At 40.0% G+C, this 27,560-nt stretch overlaps 1 protein-coding gene across 4 annotated transcripts in view; it reads left to right on the top strand.

The window, feature by feature from the left end:
* Positions 1-27,560, top strand: part of ZNF521 (zinc finger protein 521) — a 405,801-nt gene that overhangs the window by 238,362 nt on the left and 139,879 nt on the right. Inside the window, exon 6 of one of the 4 annotated variants that reach the window (XM_056521752.1) lies at positions 3,523-3,561. The exons of 2 other annotated variants lie outside the window; for them this stretch is intronic. In XM_056521752.1, the coding sequence (XP_056377727.1) occupies positions 3,523-3,561 (39 nt within the window). The remainder of the gene's footprint in view (positions 1-3,522; positions 3,562-27,560) is intronic. One more of the 4 variants, XM_056521753.1, reaches the window with a different exon arrangement.

Below are 27,560 nucleotides of genomic sequence, written 5' to 3'. Positions count from 1 at the left end.
TCCGAACCCTGGCCAATCCCACACAATCCCTGGCCAAACCCACACATTCACACGTAATCTTGAGTACACAGATGAAGATGTAAGTGTCCTGAAATCTACTTAGGAACCATCAGCAATTGACATGTCTCTGACCATAGCTCAAAATCTTTGGCACTGATATACCTATACTACATCAGGACATCTAGAAAAAAAATGGTCACTGATTTACTGGAATGCTCCAACCAGATGATCTCTAAATCAGTCTTCTATACAGGCCCAGTGTCCGGTTACCAGACTTATAGAGATACACAACAAAGGGTCCCTGAGAGATAATATTGAATTTCCATAAAGGGATAAGCATAGATTGACATTCTTGCATTATACAGCTCTGTGGCTCCTTTTTTCCTTTGCAGACTAAAGTTTGTGGCTTCTCTTCTTCTCCTGCATCTCTACATGTACAGTACAGCAGCACAGAAATCTTCAGGGGCACCATCCTTCCAGCATCTCCCCACACAAAATATGTGATGTCTGCTACAGTGGTAACACCAACATGACGATGCACTCAGAAATGTATATACTTGCTGGTTTTAGGGAGAAATATGACTTGACATGGTGACTGGGACGAGAGGGGGACATGGTGGCGCAGTGGAGCAGGGTGATTTCAGTTTCACCAATGTCATGGATGAACTTAAAAGTACAGTTTGTCTGCAATGTACTTAGGACCTATTGGTGATTGACCTGTCGTTTGTGATCTGCATTGACGAAATATAGACAGACAACAGTTTTCCAACAAAGCCAAGGGTTATAATCTTGTTGGACAACTGCATATATAGCAATTCCCTAATAGATGTTGATTATTATATTTGCTTATGATAGAAAGAAAATGTATTTCCCCACAGTCTGTCAAAAACTTTTCAATACTTTGTTACTAGATTGAGGTTCTGTGGGACAACAGAGAAGACGTACCCTACATACTATGTCTCTAGGAACATATTGCATCAGTTTGTAAAGGGCTTGATTGACATATCGTATATACTTGAGTATAAGCCGACCCGAATATAAGCCGAGGCCCCTAATTTCACCACAAAAACCCAGGAAAAGTTATTGACTGGACTATAAGCCTAGGGTGGGAAATACATCATCCCCCCCATGTCATATCCCCCCCCCCCCTGTCATCATCCAGACCCCCCTCATTAACACCCCCGTCATCATCACCTTGTCATTTTCAACCCTGTCATCATCCCCCTCGTCATCAACCCCCCCTTCATCATCACCGCCTGTCAATCCCTTCATCAGTGGTCTTCAACCTGTGGACCTCCAGATGTTGCAAAACTACAACTCCCAGCATGCCTGGACAGCCATCGGCTGTCCGGGCATGCTGGGACTTGTAGTTATGAAACATCTGGAGGTCCACAGGTTGAAGACCACTGCGGCCTTCGTCATCATCCAGACCCCCCTTTAGTTTTCTACTTACCTCCCCTCGGTGGGAAGGAAGGGTGAGCTGGTCTGGGCCATCTATGCTGCAGGAACCGTCCGGTGGGGAGGGTTAGTCGTTCCGATCTGTCCATTTTCACCGGGAGGCCCTCTTCTCCGGGCCGGCCCCCTTCTCCGCTCCGGGCCGGCCCCGGACTAGTGACGTTGCCTTGACGACAACGCACATGTATGTTCATGCGCAGGGACGTCTGCTGCGCACGGACGTCCCCTCGGCTTATACTCGAGTATATACGGTAATAGAAATAACAGATCAACCTTGTTGCATAAAACCTTTATTTATTTTGCTCTTTACGGCACCACTATATTTACTATTCTGTTTTCTAGGGTTGCACTGTATACCAAAAATGGTATACAGAATAGCAAGTATGCTAGAGAATATAGTAAAATAAATGGAATTCATCAATTGTAGCTTTTTCTCTTCCACTTTCGCATGGCTGGGACACAATACTAGATCTTTCTTTGGTTCTAGTGAACCAACTTACATAGGATGTTATTGTGATCTCAGTCCAGTAGAACCGCAGGAGATTGGGGTTATGTTGCTACACTTTGGCCGCTAGAATTGCTGTATTTTTGTTGTATGTATGTAGTATGTATGTAGTATTTTACATACTGTATTTTAGTTGTATGAATGTGGCGACAAGTATGAAGGAAGGTTTTATGGTTTTTAGGAAGAGTGTGAGAATTTTAAGTGTTTACTTTTGATAAATGGTGTACAGTATATGGAACGGAGGGTGTCCACCTTGTCCAATGGAAGGGTACAGAATGTATGCTAGTAAAGCGGATGTATGGGCTTCCCTTCAATGTCTTAGGCATAAATCATTTGCTAATGTATGTACTTAAAAATGGTAAATATTTTCCGTGTTTGCTGTGTTTGACGGTTTGTTATGTGTCCGGCAGGACTGCGGTATAGGATACTACTTCAATTTATTAACCTCCTTACATTCACACCATTCCCTATCAGCATTAATGCAAAAACTATTTTACGACGAAAAATGGGTAGGCTAGTGTAAGTGCTTAACATTTTATTGAAATTTAATTGAATAGTTAAGGGGTGATTAAAAATCTGAAATTAAGACTCTTTAGGAATTAACAACGTCCATTAAGCTGTAATGGGGCTGTTCACTAACAGTGCTTACACAGAATGGGAGATTTCAAATTACATAGGAGTCAAATTAATGAAAATCTCTGTTTATTCTTGGGAGGCTTTGTACTGTCAAGCTGTAAATAACCCTTAGCCATATATAACACTATAATGGAGGCTTACTATAGATGAGCTAGGTAAGCTTGATGGCTGACCATACAGAGATACCTCACTGAAAACAATGGATGATGGCAGGATGGATGTGCACTAAAACTACTTTATGTAGTTACCTAATAATTAATGTATAAGAAGTAACAGGATTGTTCATAATTGCTAGAGGCAGGAATTGGCTGGGGAAATAAAACCTATATTCACCTCTCTTGTTGTTCTCAGTCTTGCGGCTCCAGAGTCCCTGGCGGAAGTGGCCCAGTGATGTCACCATAAATTCTGCATGGAACGCTGCTACCAATCACTGACCTCAACAGTCACATTCATTTCCTCTTGCACGTTCATACAGAGTTTTAAAGGAAAGTCACCGGGGACTTCCAATGGGGGACTCCAGAGTGGCATGGCCTGGACTGGGAGTGACATGATGGGTGTGTATAGTCACCTCCCCTCTCTCCTCCTAATTCCTGCCCTTAGCAATTTTTCTTTTTAGTCCGAAAACCCTTTTAAGGGGTACTTCTCATTTGTAGCAGGTGGCGGGATCCCAACTTAAAACCCCAGCCTCTCCAGGCTTAAGAAAGTGGTATACGGAATTGCCGAAAGTCCCATAGAATTGCATAGAATTGGCTCTATCTGGATCTCTCCTGCTGCCAATGAGAGCAATACTATAAAAAATGTTAGGGTATTGCTGCCTGTGCAATTCCCTGATATTTGTTCACGCTCTTTAACAATATTAGAATTCATCTATGAATATTATAGCTTACTACTGTATTTTTTTTCACCCTTTTTCCTTAAAATTATAGGTACAGTTTATTCTGAAGACAAGATACAGACAAGTAACAGTAAATATTTACTTTTTTTATTGTTATGCTGCAGACAAATTCACTATATATCATTCATAAACATTAAAACATTAACTCCATTATCAACAACAACAAAAAATCTATATACAGTTGCATTTTTTGGTTGGGGGAGGGGTTGTAGGGAGACGAAATAAGAATAGGGATGAAGAATAAAGGGTTTTATTAGTTTAAAAAAAAACTTCTAACATGTCATAGTGACTTGTCAGAAGTTCTGAGAAGTGAGGGTCCATTGTGCTATGAGACCCTCACACTTTTAAGAGAGGGAGACATGAAAAGTTTCATTCAGAGTAAAAGGAGCACAGCACTCAGGTGAACTCTGCTTTTCAGTGATTAGTGGGGGGTCTCAGCATGTGGACAACCACTGATCAAACTTCTGACATGTCACCATTACATATCAGAAGTTTTCTGAAATGACAGTCACCCTTTAGATTTAGATTTTTTTTATCTACGTGGACTAGATAAGAAATTGTGCACCTATCCCCAGAATATGCTGGCAGTGTCTTATCTCCCGAAAAATTAAAGGATTGCACATTCCCCATCTTCATTTCCAAAATGTGGGACAATCAGGAGTTCTACATACAATCATGCTGATATCACTGGGATCCGCCAAAATATACTTATTGTGTATAGGCAATTTAAAAGACTTGTCCAGGATAAAAACATTGGCGGTCTTGTCCATTATTTGTGTCAGGTGTTGCTACTCAACCCTATTCCCTTGGACGAGGATAACCTACAATACCATGGACAGATTATGGACAAGGGTGGTACTGTGTCTTGGGGAATAAAAGGTGAATTTTTTCTTATTTTGAACAAGTCCTAGAAGCAGTTTGGGTCATGTTGGGTTCATGTTTATTTCTACTATACAGATACTGCCCGTATTTCTGTTTCTTTATTCCCATTAGCAAATGCTGCATACAGAGTATTACTTTAATAAATAAAGGCTTAATGAATGAAACTAATTGATTCTGACATAATAGACTGGCATGCGTTTGTACAAGAGGGATTTTTTTTTCAAAGCTTACAGTGCTATTGAGTTTAAGCTTTATGACTTGTAATGGGTCCTAATTTAGAGTTTAGTCTTAAATGTCTACACCACATAACCGGAGAAAGGGAAGTGAGATTGGTGTTCACGTTCTTAGACTGTTTGATGTAAAATGCCTTGAAAGGGAACTTGAAATCCATGCACTTCTGACAAGAAATTACCACTTTCACAGCTTAGGCTTTATGATCAAACTTGGATACATATACATAGGCAATGGTATACAGGGAATGAAGCCTGTGTATGACTTGTCATTATAGCATAGAAGCAGCCAGTATAGGTACTATGGGACCCTGAGAAAGAGAGGGCTAGCCTTGATAAGCCATATTAGCTATGAGTCCTACTAATTATATACTTAAATCTATACTTAGGTGTCATAGTAACATAGTTCATAAGGTTGAAAAAAGACCAGAGTCCATCAAGTTCAACCTATAACCCTAATAAGTCTCTATTGAGTTGAGTTGATCCAGAGGAAGGCAAAAAAAACTTCATACTAGAGGTAAAAATTCCTTCCTTACTCCAAATATGGCAGTCAGAATAAATCCCTGGATCAACCTTCTGTCCCTTTATATCTAGTATACATGTCTAATGTTATAAAGTAAGACCAGGAAGTCAGTTCAGGGATCATGGAAAGAAGAATTGAGTAAACAGTCCCCCTCAAGAATAGGGATGTTGTGGTATCAACCAGGACCAGATAGGGGGGCTGATCTTAATGGAGAGGCCACTTCGACAGAGACCCTCTTTTCTTTGTGTGCCTCTGCTGCCATTTGAGGAAAATGGTTAGGTCCAAATCTATACAGTGATAGCACTATAGAATGTACGTAAAATGTGGGCTAAGGGTTTGAAGGTCCTGATGCGAGGCAGCTTAGGCAGTATGTTTTGTAGGGTAACAAGTCCATATACAACTGGAGCTTTCCCAGCACTCAGTTTGTAGAAAATAAGATCCGTTCTGAATTCTCTGATGTATCTGGGTCATCTCTTCAGAGCTTGGTTGTGAGCAGTAAGTTAGTGTAGTGGGAACATTAGTATTTTGTCCCTACTCATACAGGCTTCCCTATTCCTTCTGTTCATGTACTGGCCATAGTAGTTATGCCCAACAACTGTATTTGTGCCGGCATAGCATATGTGTGATTCAGTGACCTAGGCAAGGATCTTCAGATTAAAATCGAAAACACAATGGGGGAGATTTATCAAAACCTGTGCAGAGGAAAAGTTGCCCAGTTGCCCATAACAACCAATCAGATTGATTCTTTAACTTTTATAAAGACCACTGAAAAATAAAAGTAGCAATCTGATTGGTTGTTATGGGCAAATGGTCAACTTTTTCTTTGCACAGGTTGTGATAAATCTTCCCCAATGAGCATATGCATTTGTATTGTAGAAGGGCTGCCATGGTCCTAGCCAATGACATTGACCTATATAAACAGCAAAGTGTGGTGGAAATGCTTGAATGCTTAACAGGCAAATAAATCTATAACAATTATTCGCCAACTATAACTTATATGATGCACTAATGCTTTGCACTTATAAGAACCACTGTATGTATCCAGGACATGGCCCATTGTACACCGCAAGGTGCACATTAATAAAATCTAGACAGTGCAGTTACCTAATGATACTACAGTCCTTCTAGCTAGGTATAATTTGGGAAAATCTATTGAAATAACCCATTTCTCTTTCAGAGTTAGTTGAAATTACCTTATATATCCCATTCTCTATTTAATACACTCATATGGGTCCTAAAGGTGATATACAGGGTCTTCACACGTGAATGTTGGTTGTCACCAGTTGTTTTGTTTAGGCAGTAAAAGAAATATAATCTCTGCAGGGTAGAAAGCTAATTCCACTGTTAGTTTTTTATGTGAAAAAACTATTAGGTGATAATCAGCTGTAATAACCAGCTCTGCAGTGTAAGGACCCTGACAAGAAAACACCTAAAGCTTAGCTTCTTGTTCCCTTTGTGATGTGGGAGATGAGAGATTTTAGAAAGTTTCACTTTTATGTCCTTAAAATGTATCTTAACTATGAAAATAAGTAGTACAAAGTTAAAACATTGTGTTACTTATCCCGTATAGATCATGAGTTACACAGTATATCATAGGCCATTCAGTATTCTCTTAGTTGCTATTGGAATCAGTCAACACATCCATAATAGCTTAGAAGTGCACAACTTGCTCTGGTAATTTGTATCCTACACAACAATCAGCCATAACATTTAAGGTATGGATACACTTAGCATATACACAGCTTATTTTATCCTGTGCAAAACCTGCTGCACAGCTGGAAATATGCTGTGTATTCTCCTATGAGCAGACACCCAGGGCTACCAGCGGCAGCCCTGTGTGCAGTAAGGCTTAGAAGAGGGTCCAGCGCGCCGACCTATATGCCACGCACGGGCGCCTCCAAACCTCACTGTGCACACAAGGCTGGGTAGCATATTACTCGCTGCACAGTGGATGTTGCACAACGTGAAATACGCTGCGTATATGCTATGTGTGACCCTACCCTTAAGTTGTAACATACACAGAATTGCCAGGACCCCAGGTTTCCCAAAAGATCATTTTCCAGAGTATTATACTGCCTCTACTGGCTTGCCCTCTTCCCATAAAGTATATTGGTGCATTCTTTGACCCAGTTAAATAAGTCACATGCTTTGGCCATCTACGTAATGTAAAATAAATAAATAAAAACACAGAAAACAGGCCAATGTGTTGATTGCTTCATGGTTCAGTTTGTAGGGATGCTATTGTATGCTATTGTAGGGATATTTGGTGGTCATCATGGGCACTCTCACTAGGCCAAGGCTAGCCAGCTGTGATGCACTTTGTGTTCTGGCATCTTTCTCATAGACAGCAGTAACTATTTTGTCAATTTGTGCAACTTTAAGGCTAGATTTACCTGCATTTACATCTATATCAGAGACTCTGTTCGGGGGGCTTAGTCATAGCATCTGTATAAACAACTGGATAAAAAAAAACTCTGAAATCAATATTTTTTTGTCCAGTTATTTTAAAAGATGAACACCAGACAGAAACCTGAAGGACTGTACTAAAACCAATTGTGTCCATCGGCTCTGTTGGTGTCTGTCATGCTGCGAACCATGTGGCTAAGTTTTCTGGTACTGACCTAAATCTGCCGTGGAGGCCACAAATGGAGCCTTCAATGCAGACGTGAACCTAGCCTTAGACTTATGTGGATGCAGACCATATGGGCTATCTCTTGCTCCCCACCTGCATCAATAAGTCTTGGGCATCTATGACCCTGTTGCCTTTTCACCAGTTATCCTTTTTTTTTTTTACCTCTTTTGGTACATGACCACAACACATTGGGAACACCCCACAAGATCTGCAGTTTAAAAAAAAATGCTCTAATTCAGTCACTCGGATCCTTACTCCTTTTAATTTTCTCAAGCTCTCAGCAAAGTAATTCCAAAAGTTTGCTTGCTGCCTAAAATATCCTGCCCCTTGACAGGGTCCGTTGTCATGATATAATCAATGTTATTTACTTGTCAATGTCTTTTCTTTTTTAATATATTTTTTTTTATTAAACTTTATATATAAACACTTTATATGAGAATGTGAAAATAAATAATATAAATTTATTGACAATTAAGTCAAACAGGTACTAATGGTTTTGGTCAATCTGTGTATATATTACTAAGAATTGTAGCTTCCTGCTGGAATAAGAATGCAGCTGTGGAATGTAATTTAGCCCAAAATGCCGGAAAAGTTGCAATAATATAATATGACATCTATGCAAACCGACTGTTCATTATATCTAGATTACTTTTATATTAATTGTTAGGACCTGTTCAAACAGCAAATATAAGAGGCAGAAATCTCTGCCTCAGATTCACTGTGGGACCTGCATTCCCGTGGCTTTTGACATGTATGTTTTGCGGATTTACATGCAGATTTATTTACATGAGAGAAATCTGCAGTATATTCCATGTGAATACACGTAGATAAGAGGCATCAACTTTTTTTTAAATTGTGAAAAATGTTTCACATGGTAAACGGCATTTCCCATATAACTTGAAGTATATTAAAAGTTTAAACTATCGTATCCCCTATCCACAGGATAGAGATAAGTAGCTGGTCGTGTGGGGTCTGACAGCTGGGACCCCTTGCAATCTAAAGAAAGGGACCCTGCTCCCAATGAGAAGTTCTTGCTGTAGATGGCACGCACTCCATCCATTTCTATGGGAGCAACAATGTATATAGAATAAAATATTCGCCAAACTGTGTCTTAAGGTGCTCAATAAATCTTGTATAGAAGTAGATGTAGTTAACTTGCTTTATTTCATCCAAATCACAAGCGCGTTTTCGGAGGAGACCTCCTTCATCAGGCACAAAGACATAAAGGAGCTCATGTATGTCCTTGTGCCTGATAAAGGAGGTCTCCTCCAAAAACACGTTTGTGATTTGGATGAAATAGAGCAGGTTAATTACATCTACCTAAAACAAGATTTATTGAGCACCTTGAGACACAGTTTGGCGAATATTTGATTCTATATACATTGTCTTCAACCCTGAACAAGGCTGGTGTTGGGTATATCGCTAGTGACTCGGCGCTACAGCAGTCATCATTGGCTACCTGGTCTCCCCGCAGTGGGATTGATAGGCTATGCACAGAGTTGTGGCTGTCCCACAACCCACAGCTGTTTGTGATATAGTAATACTTGCTATACCTTATTACCTTATGAGGCGCTCTGCCTTTTTTCTTTTTTATTATATGGGAGCAACAAAGAGTCCCAAATACACAACTTGGGCATCTCTAGCACTCCCATAGGAATGAATGAAGTGCGCCCCGTCTACAGCATGCTCTCCTCACTGAGAGTGGTTGTCCTTGGTTTGGACCATCCGCGATCAGCTGCTTAACATAATTTTCACTGGACAACCCTTTTAACATTGTATACTCAATGGCCCTTATTTACTAAGAGTGGAGTGTAGGTTTCTTTGTGGGTTTTAATTCCCTACAATTTTTTTTCCAGTGTTTACTAAGGTTTCCCTATAATTTGGCTTTTTTTTACACCTGCTCTGATCTGTAGGGTTTTCCTCAGCTGAAATCCACCACATTTTATGTGGAAACCTTAGAAAATATGTTGGGTTTTTGTGAGAATGTCGGAAACACGCCCCTTTTCAGCAACCATGCCCCCTTTTCCAGGTGGTCACGCCCCCTTTTTGGGTTTTCTTAGCAAAATGGAGAGTAAATCGGCTTTTTTCAATTCTGACGCAAAATCTGGCGCAAACAGAATTTCTGGCGCAATGCGACAGAATCTGGCGCACAACCCAACAAAACATGTCGGGTTTGCAATAGTAAATGAGGGCCAGTATCTTTGAATCCATCTGTTCAGAATAAACTTCAATTTACATTGAAATGTCAAATAATAATTCTAGCTTGTATGTCAGGATGTCAGCCTGTCGAATGTAACACTATTAGACAAACATAATGCAGGAATATTTCTGACCCTGTTATTTCCCGGGTATGTCGCGTGCCTGTTTGATAAATCACCCTATAAATGTTTTTATTTCTCAAGGCATCCTTCAGTGGGTTTTCAGGTAGCAGCTTTCATTCCTAGTTGGGTTTAAAGAAAAACATGACCTTTCAGACTTCTCCTATCAGAATTTATAATTTTGCATCTGTAAGCCCCCGCAAATACTGGGAATTGCAGCTCTGTAATTAATATGCTCAGAGGAGATACAAATTGCCCGTCTACTCGTATCTCAAGGTCATGGACTAGGTGACAAAGATGGTGAGGTTTTAACTTACTAGTTCCTCCTGAATTGTATAGTCCTTTTTTTTGCTTTAGTAGCCCAGCTTTACAGCATTCTGTGTTTTTTGGAAAGTAATTGTATTTTTTGTAATCTCTATTTAGACATGCAGCATTACATGATACATTTTTATGGTTCATTTACCATCTGCACGTCTTCAGCATTTTATTTATTTTTTTGCCAAATGCAAACTGCATAAATCTTCCTTGTTAGTGTTTACTTTTCCCAGCAAAGATATTTAAGATGGGAAAGAAATGAGGTGCTACTGCTGCTTGCTTTGTTCTGTCTTCATAGCTGAAATCGCTGCCTGAATTATTATTATTTTTTCTATGCATCTTTGGTATAACATCATAGATTCTGCTCTTTTCCACTAATGGATTATAAAAGCAGATGAAAAGTTTGCTGCTTAATGTTTTTTAACAGAGACATTTTAAAGTCCTAAGATTCTAACATGATTTTTAAATGCAGCTTTTTCTCTTTTGCTTTGCTGAATGCTTTTTGTCAGCGTGTCAGAGCCTCTCCTGGTATGTGATGGGGACCGGGTGCACATATACACCTTTTCAGTTCCACAGGGATAGGGCCAGATGGAAGAATTTGATTATCCAGCAGTAGAGGACCAACTGTTCAGTTGGATACAGAACCGGGAGAAAAGGGTTGAAGAGATCGAAAATGGCTGTTGTATGAGAAGCCAACAGTTTCCGAAGGGAACCAGGCAGGCACTGAGGTGTAGTAATGCAGAATCTCTTCCAAGTACCAGCTGGGGCTTTCAGGAACAGCTATCCCCATAGCAGACACTCTGCAGGCTCCAAGCAGCTTGACTTCACCATATGTGGAACTTTTTATTCCACATCCCCTTCCCTAGAGTACCGGGCCGCAGGGACACCCTAAGCAGGTGAATTGCTCATAATGCCGAGCAGTAAATCACTGGGTTAACATGGGAAGTCTGGAGAGGGGAAATAGATGTGCGTGAGACTTCTTTGGACTCCGAACGCTGAAGTCATTATCAAAAGTAACATAAATGAGCTACTGGCTAGAGCGCTGTGCTGTAATATCGCACCTATTGTCTGCCCTGTCCTACAGTCACGACCTTCGTTCTGGTTCCTGTGTAAAATATTTGCACAAGTGATACATCTGTCCAGAATGTTAAACTGCTAACTGTACATTTTTTATTGTTGAAGAAATGTATCCTGAACTACAGATGGCATTGAACTGTAATACAATTGATGATTTCTGGCACAGAGATTCCTGCGTTCTCATTTCACCACAGAACACAGTGCATCCCAGCCAGTTGCTGGAATCATTAGAAAAGAACTTGGAGTTTGTTTTATAGATTTTTTTATTTCTTTTGCTTTTTCAATGCGATATGGAGAGCTCATTAAAGTGGACTGCTGTTTTCTTATTAGTAGAAAGTTTACATTTTACATGTCTGCTTATATTGAGGATAGTACCTAGGGAATTTGGCCAACAGGGAGACCATCACCCCCCCCCTTCTTCTCCCAAGCATCGGATAATGCTGGCAATAATAATAATAATAATGATAATGCTGTATAGTTATTTTAAATAAGCACTGTCAGATATAAAAACTTTTGATATGTTGTACAGCATGCAAAACCAATAGGTTTTTCAGTTGCTTTCATTAGAAAATGTTCAGTATATCATACTGAAAAAGCCAGTCAAAGAACTACCCCCCCCCCCCCCCCCCCCCCTCTGCCTTCTGGAATGCATTTGGTCCATCTGTGTACACTGCTTCGTCCTGGACGTTTTGGAGAGAGGGACTGTCCACACTGCAGACTCATGTGAAGAGGAGGGGAGGGGGAGGGGCAGGAAGACTGCTGCTGGGCTCTCACTGATGTCTGCTGTGTGAGAGAGGCAAAAACACATTGCATTACGAAAAAGTAAGTGTCCCTGCATGTATGTGTGTGTGGATATATGTGTATGTGTGTATATCAGTGTGTCTATCTAATGTGTAAGAATATATGAAGCCAGTGTGTGTGTAATAAAGGGGGACTACAATCATATGCCTCCAGCTGTTGCAAAACTAAAACTTCCAGCATGCCTGCAAAGCCAAATGATGTGTGGGCATGCTGAGAGCTGTAGTTTTGCAACAGCTGGAGGCACCCTGGTTGGGAAGCACTGGACTGAGGTGAGAGAGGGGGAGGAGGGGGAGTGGTTATCACAGTGAGTACCCGCCCCCCTGTTTCTGGCAGACAAAATTAAGGTATTTCAGAAATAAAGCTAATTCTGAGAGAAATGTATGTCATAGACACATAAAAAAGTACATGTACATGATCAGGATGAGATACTGAGCAACATATAACAGTTTTGTTTTTTTGAGTGATCAGACGGGTACGCTTTAATGCAAATTAATTTCTTACCAATAGCCTCATTATGTTGGTCTTCAAGACATCAACATTTAAGAAAGGCTTATTCTCCTGCAGGACCTCAGAATACACATTTCATTTTATGTAGCAAACTATAATCTGCACTATAGCTTATCACAGATGCTGCATGACCTCATAGTACACATCTCACAGACTAACAAACAACATAACACACACCACAGCTGCTGCAGAACAGCATAAAACACACCTCAGCTTTCTGCAGAACACAGCTCAGCTGCTGCAGAATCTTATAATACACAGTATACTGGCTCTTGTAGTTCCCCGGTACTCATCTTCTGGTTTAGTTACTGTTTTGACTGGGTTCACCGTGGTAGGAGTTGTTCATTGTGTCTTGGATCAGCATTCTCAGTAAACAAAAACGAACCTGCTAATGTGGGTGTTTTATACTGTGTTTTGCAGTGTCTGTCAGAGGTATACATCACATGGTCCAGTGCCAACCATCACCCATAGGCTTGTTAAAAATATATAACACCAGATAGTATACATTTTAATGGAAGTTTTTGTATTGCACAGCGCTGCAGACTGTGCTATGCTATACAGCAGATAAAGTACTCCCAAAAGTACTCTCTTTTGACCTCCACTGGGTTAATAGGAACATATGGATATGTTTGACAAAAAGACAGCCAAAGTGAAAGCATCCAAAGGCAGAGTTCACATGGTGTTCTTTGGCGCACATTTTTATATGCATCACACCCAAAATATGTATGCAATGCAATGCAATGTATCCATGCAATGCCTGCACTAATGGTTCTATTCAGAAAACATGCTGCTTTTTAAGCACACATTTCAATTACACTGGAATAAGTCACATTTCATAGTGTATTTCTCTAAAAAGTGCATCAAAAATTGAATGAGTCTACTCTGAATGAAGCAACTTTGAGTCCATAACTGCGATTAAAAATGTGGTAAAAGATTAAATAGCTGAAAGAAATCTGAGGCTTCAGGAACTTATAAAATATTTGTGAACCTACCCTTAGGTTACATAGTGGCTGTTGCCTTGTATAGACTAGTCACCCTGAAATTTACATTTCCACTTGCAAATAATAATAATAATAAATACATAAAAAATTTTAGTCAAGGGGTTTTTGTACATATAAGTAGAGGAGCTATAATTAAAGGGAATCAGTCAGATGTATTTGCTGCCAAAAGCTAAAGACAAAATTGAATAGCTGTAAAAGTTTGAAAGCAAACTGTACCTTTCCTGGATCTGATATTGTAAAATCACCTTTTTCATTTCTCAGTCAATTGTCAAGGAGGCGGGGCTGGGCTGCACAAGTGCCACAGCCTGGCACACCTCCTTGATTGTAAGCTGATCTCTGTATGTCAATAAGAAGGAGCTGGGAAGTGAGGGCAAGCAAAGAAATGTGCCAGACTTTGACTTTGCTCGGCCCCATCTCCTTGATTGAAAGATAAAAGGATTATTTAATACGTTTGGCAACCACCATGAGCTCCAGAAAGTTACAGTTTTCTTTATACCCTAACAGCCATACAACAGTGTCTGCAGCCCTTAGCAGATAACAGCAGGGACAATGCTAGGTCTCCAAAAGCCCCTAACCATGCCCCTAAACACAACCCAGTCATGCCCTCATCTACACTCAATCAGCCTTCTTCTTCAATATACTCACTACTACCAGTGGGTATAACCATACAGTGTGGTTGGAGCAATCACATTCCTATCACCCTCAGATTGTACGTACATGTATCTCCGGCTCTCCGATAGAGATGCATGGAGGGGGTGTGTTGACTACCACTTCATTGTATATCCTGGACATAGAATTAAAGATTAACCTCTAATTAATAAGTAAATGTGCAGACATAGCAAATCATACACATATGCACATAAAAATCTGAACATACCACTACAGATGGTGCATTAACTTATTATGGAGGGATAGGAAAACAGTGCCCACTATTATTTCTGCCCTTTTTTTCCAATGGCCCTGCCTTTTGGGGAACCCACCTCCTTATCAATGTGGCCCAAACCATGTTTTCATTACTTCTCTTACTTTCTAGTGCAGAATAAAAGAAAAACAGGTATAGACATCCCTGAATAAGACAAGGACCTGTCCATGTTTTTTTCCCCTGGCTGCTGTAATATCTGTCATTATTGCTTATGCAGCTTTATAAGCTTATTGATAGAAGCTTATTGATAGAAAGAACATAAAGGAAGCATAAAATAACAAGAAGCCTTCTTTTAGAAATTCCAAATTATTCATTTTACCTGGAAGAACATTGTTATTATTATTATCAATATTATCAATGTTATTATTATTACTTTACATTAAAATAATATACTTGAAATGCAGTATATAATTTAGAATATTATTAAAATTCAGTTATTAATGTATGTACACCAGATGTAAGTAATACAAATAAGGTCATGTGTCATCCACCCATACTGTTGTCACATGACCACATCAAACAATTTCCTTACAATCTGACGGCTATAGGATGATGCTATCACTTTAATGAGGTTATATGCATTGGAATGGGAGAGTGGAAAATGTATAACTGTCAAAACTTTAATGGTGCCCCCACTATGGGCAGCATGAAACAGAACTATGAGACAGTCCAAAACACTAGTGTTTCAAAGAAATCCTAGTTAAAAAACTGTCTTTGAGCCCAGTCCGTTCATAGAAACATAGAATGTGTCGGCAGATAAGAACCATTTGGCCCATCTAGTCTGTCCAATAATCTGAATCCTATCAATAGTCCCTGGCCCTATCTTATATGAAGGATAGCCTTATGCTTATCCCATGCATGTTTAAACTCCTTCACTGTATTTGCAGCGAGCACTCCTGCAGGAAGGCTATTCCATGCATCCACTACTCTCTCAGTAAAGTAATACTTCCTGATATTACTTTTAAACCTTTGCCCCTCTAATTTAAAACTATGTCCTCCTGTGGTAGTTTTTCTTCTTTTAAATATGCTCTCCTCCTTTACCGTGTTGATTCCCTTTATGTATTTAAAAGTCTCTATCATATCCCCTCTGTCTCTTCTTTCTTCCAAGCCTTACATGTTAAGGTCCTTTAACCTTTCCTGGTAAGTTTTATCCTGCAATCCATGTACTAGTTTAGTAGCTCTTCTTTGAACTCTCTCTAGAGTATCTATATCCTTCTGGAGATACGGCCTCCAGTACTGCGCACAATACTCTAAATGAGGTCTCACCAGTGTTCTGTACAGCGGCATGAGCACTTCTCTCTTTCTACTGCTTATACCTCTCCCTATACATCCAAGCATTCTGCTAGCATTTCCTGCTGCTCTATTACATTGTCTTCCTACCTTTAAGTCTTCTGAAATAATTACTCCTAAATCCCTCTCCTCAGATACTGAGGTCAGGGCTGTGTCAAATAATCTATATTCTGCCTGAGGGTTTTACCCCCCAGGTGCATTATCTTGCACTTATCCACATTAAATTTCAGTTGCCAGAGTTCTGACCATTCTTCTAGTTTGCCTAAATCCCTTTCCATTTGGCGTATCCCTCCAGGAACATCAACCCTGTTACATATCTTTGTGTCATCAGCAAAAAGACATGCCTTACCATCGAGACCTTCTGTAATATCACTAATGAAGATATTAAACAATATTGGTCCCAGTACAGATCCCTGAGGTATCCCACTGGTGACAAGACCGTGCTCTGAATATTCTCCATTGACTACAACCCTCTGTACTGCCTAATCCACTCAACAATATTGGAGTCCAAGCTCAATGACTGTAGTTTATTGATAAGTCTTCTATGTGGGACAGTGTCAAAAGCCTTACTAAAATCTAGATATGCGATGTCTACTGGCCCTCCGCCATCTATATTTTAGTCACCCAATCAAAAAAATCAATAAGATTTGTTTGACATGATCTCCCTGAAGTAAACCCATGTTGTTTTTCATCTTGCAATTCATGGGATTTTAGATGTTCCACAATCCTATCCTTTAGTAGGGTTTCCATTAATTTCCCCACTATTGATGTCAGACTTACTGGCCTATAGTTGCTTGATTCCTCCCTACTACCTTTCTTGTGAATGGGCACAACATTTGCTAATTTCCAATCTTCCGGGACGGCTCCTGTTACCATTGATTGGTTAAATAAATCTGTTAACAGTTTTGCTAGCTCACCCCTAAACTCTTTTAATAATTTTGGGTGTATCCCATCAGGCCCCTGTGATTTATTTGTCTTCACTTTAGAAAGCAAACGTAGAACCTCCTCCTCTGTAAAGACACATGCACTAAACGATTCCTTAGTTTTCCTCTCTAATGGTGGTCCTTTTCCTTCTTTTTCTTCTGTAAAAACTGAACAGAAGTATTCATTAAGGCAGTCGCATGGCCCCTTATTCTCTTCTACATACCTTCTTTCCTTTGTTTTTAATTTAGTTATTCCTTGATTTAATTTCCTTTTTTCATTTAGATATCTGAAGAATTTCTTATCCCCTTTTTTCACAGACTGAGATAGTTTTTCTTCTGCCTGTGCTTTAGAAGTTCTTATAACTTGCTTGGCCTCTTTCTGCCTAGTCTTTTAGATTTCCCTATATTCATTGCTCTGGGTTGTTTTATAATTACTAAATGCAAGTTTTTTGTTTTTTATGATTTTGGACACTTCTGCTGAGTACCACAGTGGTCTCTTCCTTTTTCTGCTTTTACTGACAAGTCTAGTGCAATTTTCTGTTGCCTTCAATAGAGCGTCTTTTAAGTAGTCCGATTTCTCCTGAACTCCATGTAATTTGTTCCAGTCTGATAGGGACTCATTTATGACTAATCTCATTTTTGAAAAGTCTGTTTTTCTAAAATCTAAAACTTTTGTTTTTGTGTGGTGTGACTCCTTCACTGTTCTTATATTAAACCACACTGATTGGTGATCACTAGATCCCAAGCTTTCACCAACAATAACATCATATACCAAATCCCCATTTGTGAACACCAAATCCAAAATGGCTTCCTTCCGCGTTGGCTCCTCAACCACTTGTTGTAGAGATAATCCCAGTAGGGAATTTAGAATATCTGTACTACTGGCAGAACTAGCTATTTTGGTTTTCCAGTTTATATCCGGAAGATTCACCCGACTTCACATTGCCTTTTTAGCTTTAATCGATAGATCTCTTAATCACGGCATGATGGTGCAGGAAGAGCGCACCAGAGACCACTCCGATGACTGAGCACCATTCTTGGCCCTTGGTATAACTATGCCACAGTATTTCAGATTAAATCATAGAACATTGTAATAATGGAAATACACTGGACACAGAGGAAACTGGAGGGTTTAGGGAGCTTAAAGACACACTGGTACTCAGCTAGAAAAAATGGAAATAACACGTAAATAAAAGAGCAGCACTCACCCATGTATTAAATCACCCTGCTTTATTGCTCAATTCTTTCAAACATGTCCTGAGGTGGAAAAGTGTAGAATACAGTACAGCGGAGGGTGACTGAAAGAGGACGGCCATGCCTGTTTTGCTTTCCCCCCCTTAGGCCAGAGGAAGTGGGGGAACCACAAAACACCTGTAGTCGTTCTCTTTCAATCACCTTCGACTGTACTGTATTCTGCACCTGTCCACTTCGGGGCATGTTTAAAAGAATTGAGCAGTAAAGTGGGGGGATTACATATACGGATGAGTGCTGCTCCTTTACTCATTTTACAGTTTGTGTAATTGTAATAATGGAGCCTGTTCCTGCTTCATGCTGCCCTTGGTTTGAATGATGATGAAGCCAAGGGCAGGATGAAAGTGAAGATAAGTTTTATTTAAGAAACTGAATTTTAACAAAGGGAGCCCATATAAAATAGATGTAAAGTAAAAAAAAAAAAAAATACTAAGTATTATACCCAAACCCCCCCCCCCCCCATTAACCCCTTTTTTCTGTTTTTGCACTTTCGTTTTTTCCTCCTTACCTTTTAAAAATCATAACCCTTTCAATTTTTGCACCAAAAAATCCATATGATAGCTTATTTTTTGCGCCACCAATTCTTCTTAGTAGGATTTTTGAAGAAAAAACGTAAATTTTGGGGGCTTCTGTTTCTACGCAGTACATTTTTAAGTAAAAATGACACCTTCTCTATATTCTGTTTGTCCATACGATTAAAATGATACCCTACTTATATATGTTTGATTTTGTCGTACTTTTGGAAAAATTATAACTACATGCACGAAAATTAATACATTTAAAATTGTCCTCTTCTGACCCATAAAACTTTTTTATTTTTCAGTTTATTTTTGTTTTGATCGGACTTTTTGATCGCTTTTTTTTCCTTTTATGTTATAAAAAGTGACCAAAAAAACACTATTTTGGTATTTTTCTGCACATACATCATTTACTTAACAATGTATTTTTATATTTCTGACATATACGCACGTGACGATACCACATATGTTTGTTTATTATGTTTATATATTTTTATATGGAATTTAGGAAAAGGGGGTTATTTTAACTTTTAATAAGGAAGGGGTTAATGTGTGTGCTTTTAAACTTTTTTAAACTTTTTTTATACACTTTTAGTTCCTTAGGGGACTTTTAGGAGGAATCATTTGATTCCTCATACAGATCAATGTGGTTCCATAAAACCACATTGATCTGTGTGCTCTGCGCTCGATTGATAAAGCCTGGTCCTGCCAGGCTTTATCATTGTCAGAGCCGCAGAAGCAGCAGGACGAGAGGTTTGCCCTCCAGCTACCTCAGCAGTGGATCGGCCCCCCGCGATCGCGCTGTTGGGGAGCGATCCACCCCACTGGACCACCAGGGACGGGATAAAGGCACCTTTAGATGCCCCTGTCAGCTTTGACAGTGGTGATCTAAAGGGTTAATAGCCAGCCGCGGCGATTGACGCATGTCAGCTGTTAATGCCATTTAGCACCAAGTCGGCTATTAACGCCATTTAGCACCTTGACCCTTGATAAAGCCGGTTGCAGCCAGCGAAACGTCGGGGGGTTGTCATTGTGTATGTTTTAATAGCAGCATTGGGACAGTGAATCATGAAAATGATCTAAATAGAGCTGAATGCAAAAGGAATTAACTATAACACAGAAGTGGTCTCTGGATAGGAGGAATTACACCTCAATCTAAATGGGAATATAATACCTAACCCACTACTGACCCAATGACTATGGTTTTATTGTTGTTTTTTTATTTCTCACTAACTATTGATTTTAAAGGAAAATAATAAAAGTAAAATTTTACTTTAGGGTTCCGAGTTTCGGAAATTTGGGCGCGAGCCCGAGTGGGAGTTTGAGAAAGTGTAGAATATCTCCCAGGGAAATCCCTTATGGGTAACTTGGATTTATATGGTCATTAACGCCGGCCCCCAGCTACAAGAATCAGCTGGGGGCCAGCCGGAATGACGCGGGCTCTAGTCGGAAGCCCGAGCAATACCCAGTTTACAGCACATGGATGAGTATACATGCCCATGGTCGTTAAGGGGTTAAAGGGGTACTCCGGCCCTGATACATCTTATCTCCTATCCAAAGGAAAGGGGATAAGATGTCTGATCGCGGAAGTCCCGACACTGGGGACCCCGCAATCTGTCATTCTGCACCCACCTTTGTGAGCTCTGAGTGTGAAGTGTGACGTCACAAGGATGTCACGCTTCACACTCGGAGCCTCCAGCGCTGTGGAGAGCTCACAAAGGTGGGTGCAGAATGACAGTTTGTTGGGGTCACCAGAGGCAGGACCCTCACGATCATACATCTTATTTACTATCCTTTGGATAGGGGATAAGATTTATTAGGGCCGGAGTACTCCTTTAATATTTGACTAATGCAAGGTCTACGTATTCTCACCTATAACAAGACAAAGCTCCTATGGGGTATTGTTGGCAGCATATGTGCGACCACTTGCATTAGAGCATTGCATCATTCTGCTTTATCCTCCCACATTGCCGCTGCATCTCATTGTGTAGCAACTCACTTTGTAACCAGGACCTAACAGCAGTCACTAAAATCTAAATTAGCTGATATATGATGTTTCATAGCTGTGTAAAATACTCTTAAAAGTTTGTCTTCTTCCTAATTATGTAGTTTATAAAATTGCCATCCCTTATGGTTCTATGCTGCAGAGCTAATTGAAACTATATTATTGATTGATTGGTTTAGCTATATATTATAACCACTATCAAAATGGCCGACCTACATTAAAATTCTTCTGTAGCAGCTGAGGAATGAAATTCCATTATCGTGCCACCGTTTTCAGCTCTGTGTACAATGGCCACAGAAAAAGATTTTGCTTCCTGGCCTGAAAACTTCCCATGATTTGTTTATGCCTTAGGGCCTTCCTTCAGCAGCCTACTCCTTATCTTTCTCCTAAAATGATACACCGAATAATGGATTACTCTATCTCATTAAACTCAAAATCCTCATACATTTTTTTCAAGGTACAATTTTGTTATAATAGGAGATATGCATGCTTGTAAATGTCAGAGCCGGTTATCTTGTGGCATATAAACCTAATATACCTTGGGCTGCATTTTATTCTTACCATCATATGTGAAGTGGATAACTAAGCTATATATATTTAAGAATTTATTCCATACTTTTTTCACCTAGTGTGTCAGTTTTCAATGGGGTGCCTGGATTTATGCTGGATGGGGTGACTGCAAATGATTAACCACTGAAATCATTTTTTAACACTAAAAACAGGAAATTCACATAATCAAAATACAGGAGTGGCAGAGTGTATTTGACACCTAATAAGGACCATTATAAGGGTACTCCACCCCTAGACATCTTATCCCCTATCCAAAGGATGATCGCTGGGGTCCTGCTGCTGGGAACCCCCGCAATCTCTCCTGCAGCACCCTGTGTCATCTGTGGGCGCCACGCCCCCTTCCATAGACTTGCATTAAGGTGGTGGGGCAGGATGTGTCGAGGGGGCGGGGCCGTGACGTCACGATCCTCGGCCCCTGCATCGCCAGTCATCAGGCACAGAGTGAAGCTTGCTCCATGCACCAGATGACAGGGGGTGCTGCAGGCGAGATGGCAGGAGTTCCCAACGGCGGGACCCCCGCAATCAGACATCTTATCCCCTATCCTTTGGATAGAGGATAAGATGTCTAGGGGCGGAATACCCCTTTAATTGCAGAAGCACTGAATACCATGGAGAGGTTGTCCAAAATCGATGTTCTCTCCTCAGAAAAGGCCATAACTATTAGATTGGTGAAGGTCCAGTTCCTCTGTTGGTTGTATGAAAAGGCCATGATGCTCATGTAACAGCTGCAGCCTCTTCAGTGTTTATTTCTTCTTGTCCTTGCATTGTTGTACTATTAGTATAGATCTATAGTTTCATTCAAGTGAACAGGGCAATGCTGGGGACCATGCAGCAACACTACTAATAGTCTGATGAAGCTAGGACAGGCAGAAGTACATCTTCATAAGGCTGCAGCAATTTCAGGAGCCCTGTGCCCCTTTCGAACTGTTAATTGGAGGGTGTTTTGGGAGTCAGACCCCCGCCAATCTTATACTGATGGCCTACCCTTAGGATAGGCCAATAGTGTCAAGTAAAGCTAAGTAAACCTTTTAAACCAAATTATGGAGTCATTTCTATGATATCCATTGGCTCCAATATGGCGTATAACAAAAAGTTGTCTATGAGCTGATGAGACACTGCAAAGAGCAGCTCTTGCCAACACAATGATTGGTGCCATGTAATACCACATTTCCCCGGCAGAGACAGCATGGCATTTGCAAGTCTCATGTTGACCAGTTGATTGTGAGACCTGTTTGAATCTGTGAATGAATCCATCTAGACAACCCCTTTAGGTATAGGCACAAAAGGATTAGTACATGAGTATGAGTATATGTATAAAGAATTGCAGGAACAATAGCAAAACTATATTTTCTTTTCTGCATCCTTATCCTTTAAAGAGAATCTGTGAAAGGATCTGACAGAGCTGCAGATCCCAGCAGTTAGGTGCTAGGGGGATACTATCAGTTATACCTTAAGTTTTTGTTTGCTGTTTGTAAAGTTAAAAAATTGCCCTTTTTGTTAAAAGCTGAAGAGTCAAACTGGTGGTACTAAGTGGCAGCAGTTCCTCATCCCTCCCCGCCTACCCTCCTTTTACTGATTGACATACAGGACTGTATACCAAGCCTTGTACATCAATCATGCAGGGAAAGGTGGGGGAGGAAGGAGGAACTGAAGCTCAGCACCACCAGTTTGACTCTTCTGCTTCTAACATAAAAGACACTTTTATAACTTTACAAACAGCAGTCAGCAAAACTAAAGGTGTGGGTAATTTTATTCCCCTTGCACCTATCTGCCGGGATCTGTAGCTCAATATCTGGTACAGAGCTGACAGATTTCTTTTAATAAAGGAACGTTATCTGTGAGCAGAAGTATTAATGAAGGATCATGAAATACTAATAATTAAATACATAAATTATCTTTTGTTACACGTAGCCGCAGTATATACGGTAGATGGTAATGGCTGCCGGTTTTACAGTGTCACATAATATGCTTAATGTAAATGTTACCTCCCATCTGCAAGGACCCTTATTACTATAATCCAAATGTAGGTTCCTGGATTATCAAACTGCAGGAGGTGTGTTTGTATGCAAATACTGGCTTTAGTTCTGAGTGTCTGTAGTACTTAAAGAGGCACTGTCATTAATAAAAACTTTTCATATATTGCAGGACTCTTTATAATATGACATTTCACAATATACACCTGTTAAAAAAAAAAAAAATTTCACCTGAAATTCAAGCTCAAAATAGCCACCACTAGGGGTCGCCTGTCTTTTAGCCAGACAGACTAGTCTAGATTTTACAGCATACTGGATACCGTTCGTAAAGCATACTGGTATCCAGTATAGGAGATTTCTATTGTGTATGCAAAACTACAGATAAAGGATGTGTGGACATGCTGGGAGCTGTAGTTTTAAAACAGCTGGAGGCAACACTGCTCTAACACAGTTATTTACAAACATTGCAGCTTCAGTTGTTACTAAACTACAACTCCCAGCATGCTGAAATAGTCAAAGCTTTCTCGGACTCCTGAATGACAAAGAAGTTGATCAGACTTTCAGGAGTCTGTGAAAGATGAATGACACACATAGTGACAGCTATGCTGATTAGCATCCAGCTTTACTAGAAGATAAAACAGATAGAACATGTATACATAAAAATGCTGTACTTTTATCTAAAAAATCCTTGCACTAATTTTATAAAGATCTATTCTTATATTTATACATTTTATCCTGTTATTAATTCACCATAATGTCTTCTGATTACTGCAGGCAAGCTCCAAGTATCTTCCTCTGACACATGACACAGCATAAAACCAGAGAGGAAAGAGTTACAGAGTAGAGAGTACTGATTGGCTGACTGCCCAGGCTTGCTCCTGTGAGGGAGACAGACTGACACGCCCCCTCCAGCCTGCACAATGAAAAAGTAACTCACCAGCAGATAAATGCTTATATCTCTGGATATATAGGTCCAAGACATATAAAAATGATGTGCCCATGATCAGGATTGGTTCCTGAGTAACATATCACTTTTTTTCTTTTTTTTTTGCACTATGACAGGTACGCTTTAAATCTTGATATGCTGCTTCTGTCAAGACTTTCTGAATTCACAGACTTAGAATAAAAAAATCTGCACTGTGGTTGCTCATGGCCTGTGATGGTATTAAAAAGACTAACACCATTTAAGTAAATGGTGACCTATAAAATACAGATAAACTAGTGCATGATACGAGCTCTCACTGTACAGCTACCTGATTCAGAGTTTAAAGGGCAGTATTCTGTGCCTGGTATCTTAAAAGGACAGTCTGGGGGTTGGACTGTTGGTGGGCCAAATCTTGTCAGCCAATCGTCTAGAGTGGATTTGATCATTCTCCTTCCCCACAGTGATCTTACAAAGTGTCCTTTTTAACTAGATGCTAGCTAGTCACATGTAAAGCCTCCTAACCCCTAGTTCTGAGAGCATTATAAAAAGAGCTCTACCATTAGTCTATACTTTTGTTGGCAGATTTTTCGTTTGGCTGATCATTACCTTATAATACACATTGCAACCTTGCAGTTCTAAAGAATACATGCAGTCAATTCCATTAATATAAGCTGTATATTCATCTCATCTGTGTATGGGGGTTGGCTTTATTATGTTTAAAAAAAACAGACTGAATAGTACTTAAAGGGGTACTCTGGTGCCAGAAAGTTAAACAGATTAGTAAATTACTTCCATTAATAAATCTTAATCCTTCAAGTACTTATTAGCTGCTGAATACTACAGGGGAAATGGTTTTCCTTTTGGAACACAGAACTGTCTGCTGACATCATGACCACAGTGCTCTCTGCTGACATCTCTGTACATTTTAGGAACTGTCCATATGTTTGCTATGGGGATTTTCTCCTACTCTGGACAGTTCTTAAAATGGACAGAGATCGTCAGAGAGCACTGTGGTCATGATGTCAGCAGAGAGCTCTGTGTTCCAAAAAGAAAACCATTTCCTCTGTAGTATTCAGCAGCTAATAAGTACTTGAAGGATTAAGATTTTTTAATAGAAGTGATTTACAAATCTGTTTAACTTTCTGGCACCAGTTGATTTAAAAAAAAAAAAAGTTTTCCACGGGAGTACCCCTTTAACTAAACTGTTTAGTTTGTATAACCAATTTAAGGGGAACCTGCCACATTGATCATTCAGTTTAGCATGTTAGAGAGCAGAGCGAATTGATATTTTCTCATTCAGTAAAATCCCTGCTAATTCTGGGTTTACAAGTTAGTTGTCCATTGGTGGTTATACTTAGTGACTGACAGCTATCTATATGCATTCCACTACTGATTTTATTCCCATAATACCATATATCAATCTTCTCAGCTCCTGCTGCCCACACTTTGGAGTGCATGATCAATGTGACAGGTTCCCTTTAAATCCATTCTCCTGTTTTCCAGTTTGTTGATCAGGTTGGTATGCTATGCTGATTTGTGGTCTATAATGTGCAGGATCAGAGCGGGTAAGTGGTAAGGAGAGGGGACATGCTTGACAAGGAGTAGGCTCTTGTCAACACTTTGTTTAATTGAAGCCAATAGATTATAAATAATGCAACTTTCATTTGTTTTGTATAGTAAAAAGAAAGGTCCAAGCATAAAAAGGATGTTTTTATCCTAATTTTTTATTATACAGATGTACATAAAAAGAAGTGCATTATTGTGTTCATACAGACAATAGAAACAACAGCGGTAAAAGAGATTTTACTGCTACATACCCTGTGGCATTCCCTGATTTAAAGTGTTAAAAGAAATAGCCGGGGAAAAAAAGTCTCCTTAAAGCAAGCTCAGTTGTTACCCAGGAGCTCCTACCAAGCAACCTATGTTTGTGAACCTTATTATTTGATTTAGAAGTGTCCTTTACCTTTCATAGCTGCAAAGCCCCAATTCCCGACAGACAGTGGATTTTGTCTCTATTGCTCTGTCTCCCGGTTCTGCTGAAGTTTCTGCTGAAGATTTCTTCTTATTTCGAGTATAAAAAAATATCTAGTATACTGTAAATACCTTGATAGTGGTTGTTTCACCTGTGTAATGCTAAGGCTATGTTCCTTCTGCGTTTATACTACAGTATACATCAAAAATATATGTTTAGTGCAAAAAATATATTCCTATACCATACAGCATCATTTGTTTTTGTAACTTTCCTATACAGTACAAAGAAGGTATTCTGCTGTTCCCTGAATGTCTTTCAACTATTAAAGGCACAAGTAGTGATAATGGAATACAAGTTACATAGATATGGTACCAGTTGTATCAAGGAATTTCTTTAGTTTAGGGTACTGTATTACAAAAATTGCATGCGGGTAAAACCGCCACCGCAACACCTGCAACACTTTGTGGCTACTGGTCACTACATAAGACATGTTTTTGCCCGCATGCAATAATTGCAATACAATACCACCCCGTAATCTCAGAAGTTATACTTCCAAGACAAGAGCGTGTCAGAAGTAGGGTACTGAGGAGCAGGGAAAGGTAATACTTTTGCTGCTCCTGGATAATCACTTTAAGTAATCTTTATTTAAAAGGCACCCAACATGTTTAATGGGGTACTCTGTCCCTAGACATCTCATCCCCTATCCAATGGATCCACCGCTGGGGACCCCCGCGATCTCAGCTGAGACACCCCAGACATCCGGTGCACGGAGCGAAATTCGCTCCGTGCCGGATGACTGGCGATGCGGGGCGGAGGCTCGTGATGTCATGGTCACGTCTCGCTCGTGACGTCACGGCCATGCCCCCTCAATGCAAGTCTATGAGAGGGGGCGTGACAGCCGCCACGCCCCCTCCCATAGACCTGCATTGAGGGGGCGTGGCTGTGACATCACGGCATGACGTCACAAGTGGGGCGCGGCCGTGACATCACGAGCATCCGGCACTGAACCCAATGCTTTAAACGAACGCCAGGTGCAGCACGAAGATTTCGGGGGTCCCCAGGAGTACCTCTTTAAACCCAAGGTTCAGTTTACAAGTTTGATTTTTTCTATCTGAAAAAAATGTGCTACAGAATGTGAAACCTAAGGCCTACTCTTAGATTTATTCAGTGCATTCAGGGTAATCCGCATCCATATTTCCCAATGCAGTCATACAATTATGCAACCGTTATATATTTTTTTACAGTAACACGGATTCCCATTGAGAATAAAGGGATGTGGTTTTATGTAGTTTCTTATACGTAATCTGTGTCAGAATCTGTGTAAAAGAAAAATCTGCGAATGAGGCCTTTTATTATGGTATCTGTTTCAGGTCGGTGTCTGAGTGTGGCTTTGATTAAAGGGGTATTCCGGGCAAAAACATTTTATCCCCCTAT

This window comes from Hyla sarda, chromosome 5 (assembly GCF_029499605.1).
Source record: "Hyla sarda isolate aHylSar1 chromosome 5, aHylSar1.hap1, whole genome shotgun sequence".
NCBI lineage: Eukaryota > Metazoa > Chordata > Amphibia > Anura > Hylidae > Hyla > Hyla sarda.
Note: the sequence above shows the minus strand (reverse complement) of the source record. Positions and strands in the feature narration are given on the sequence as shown.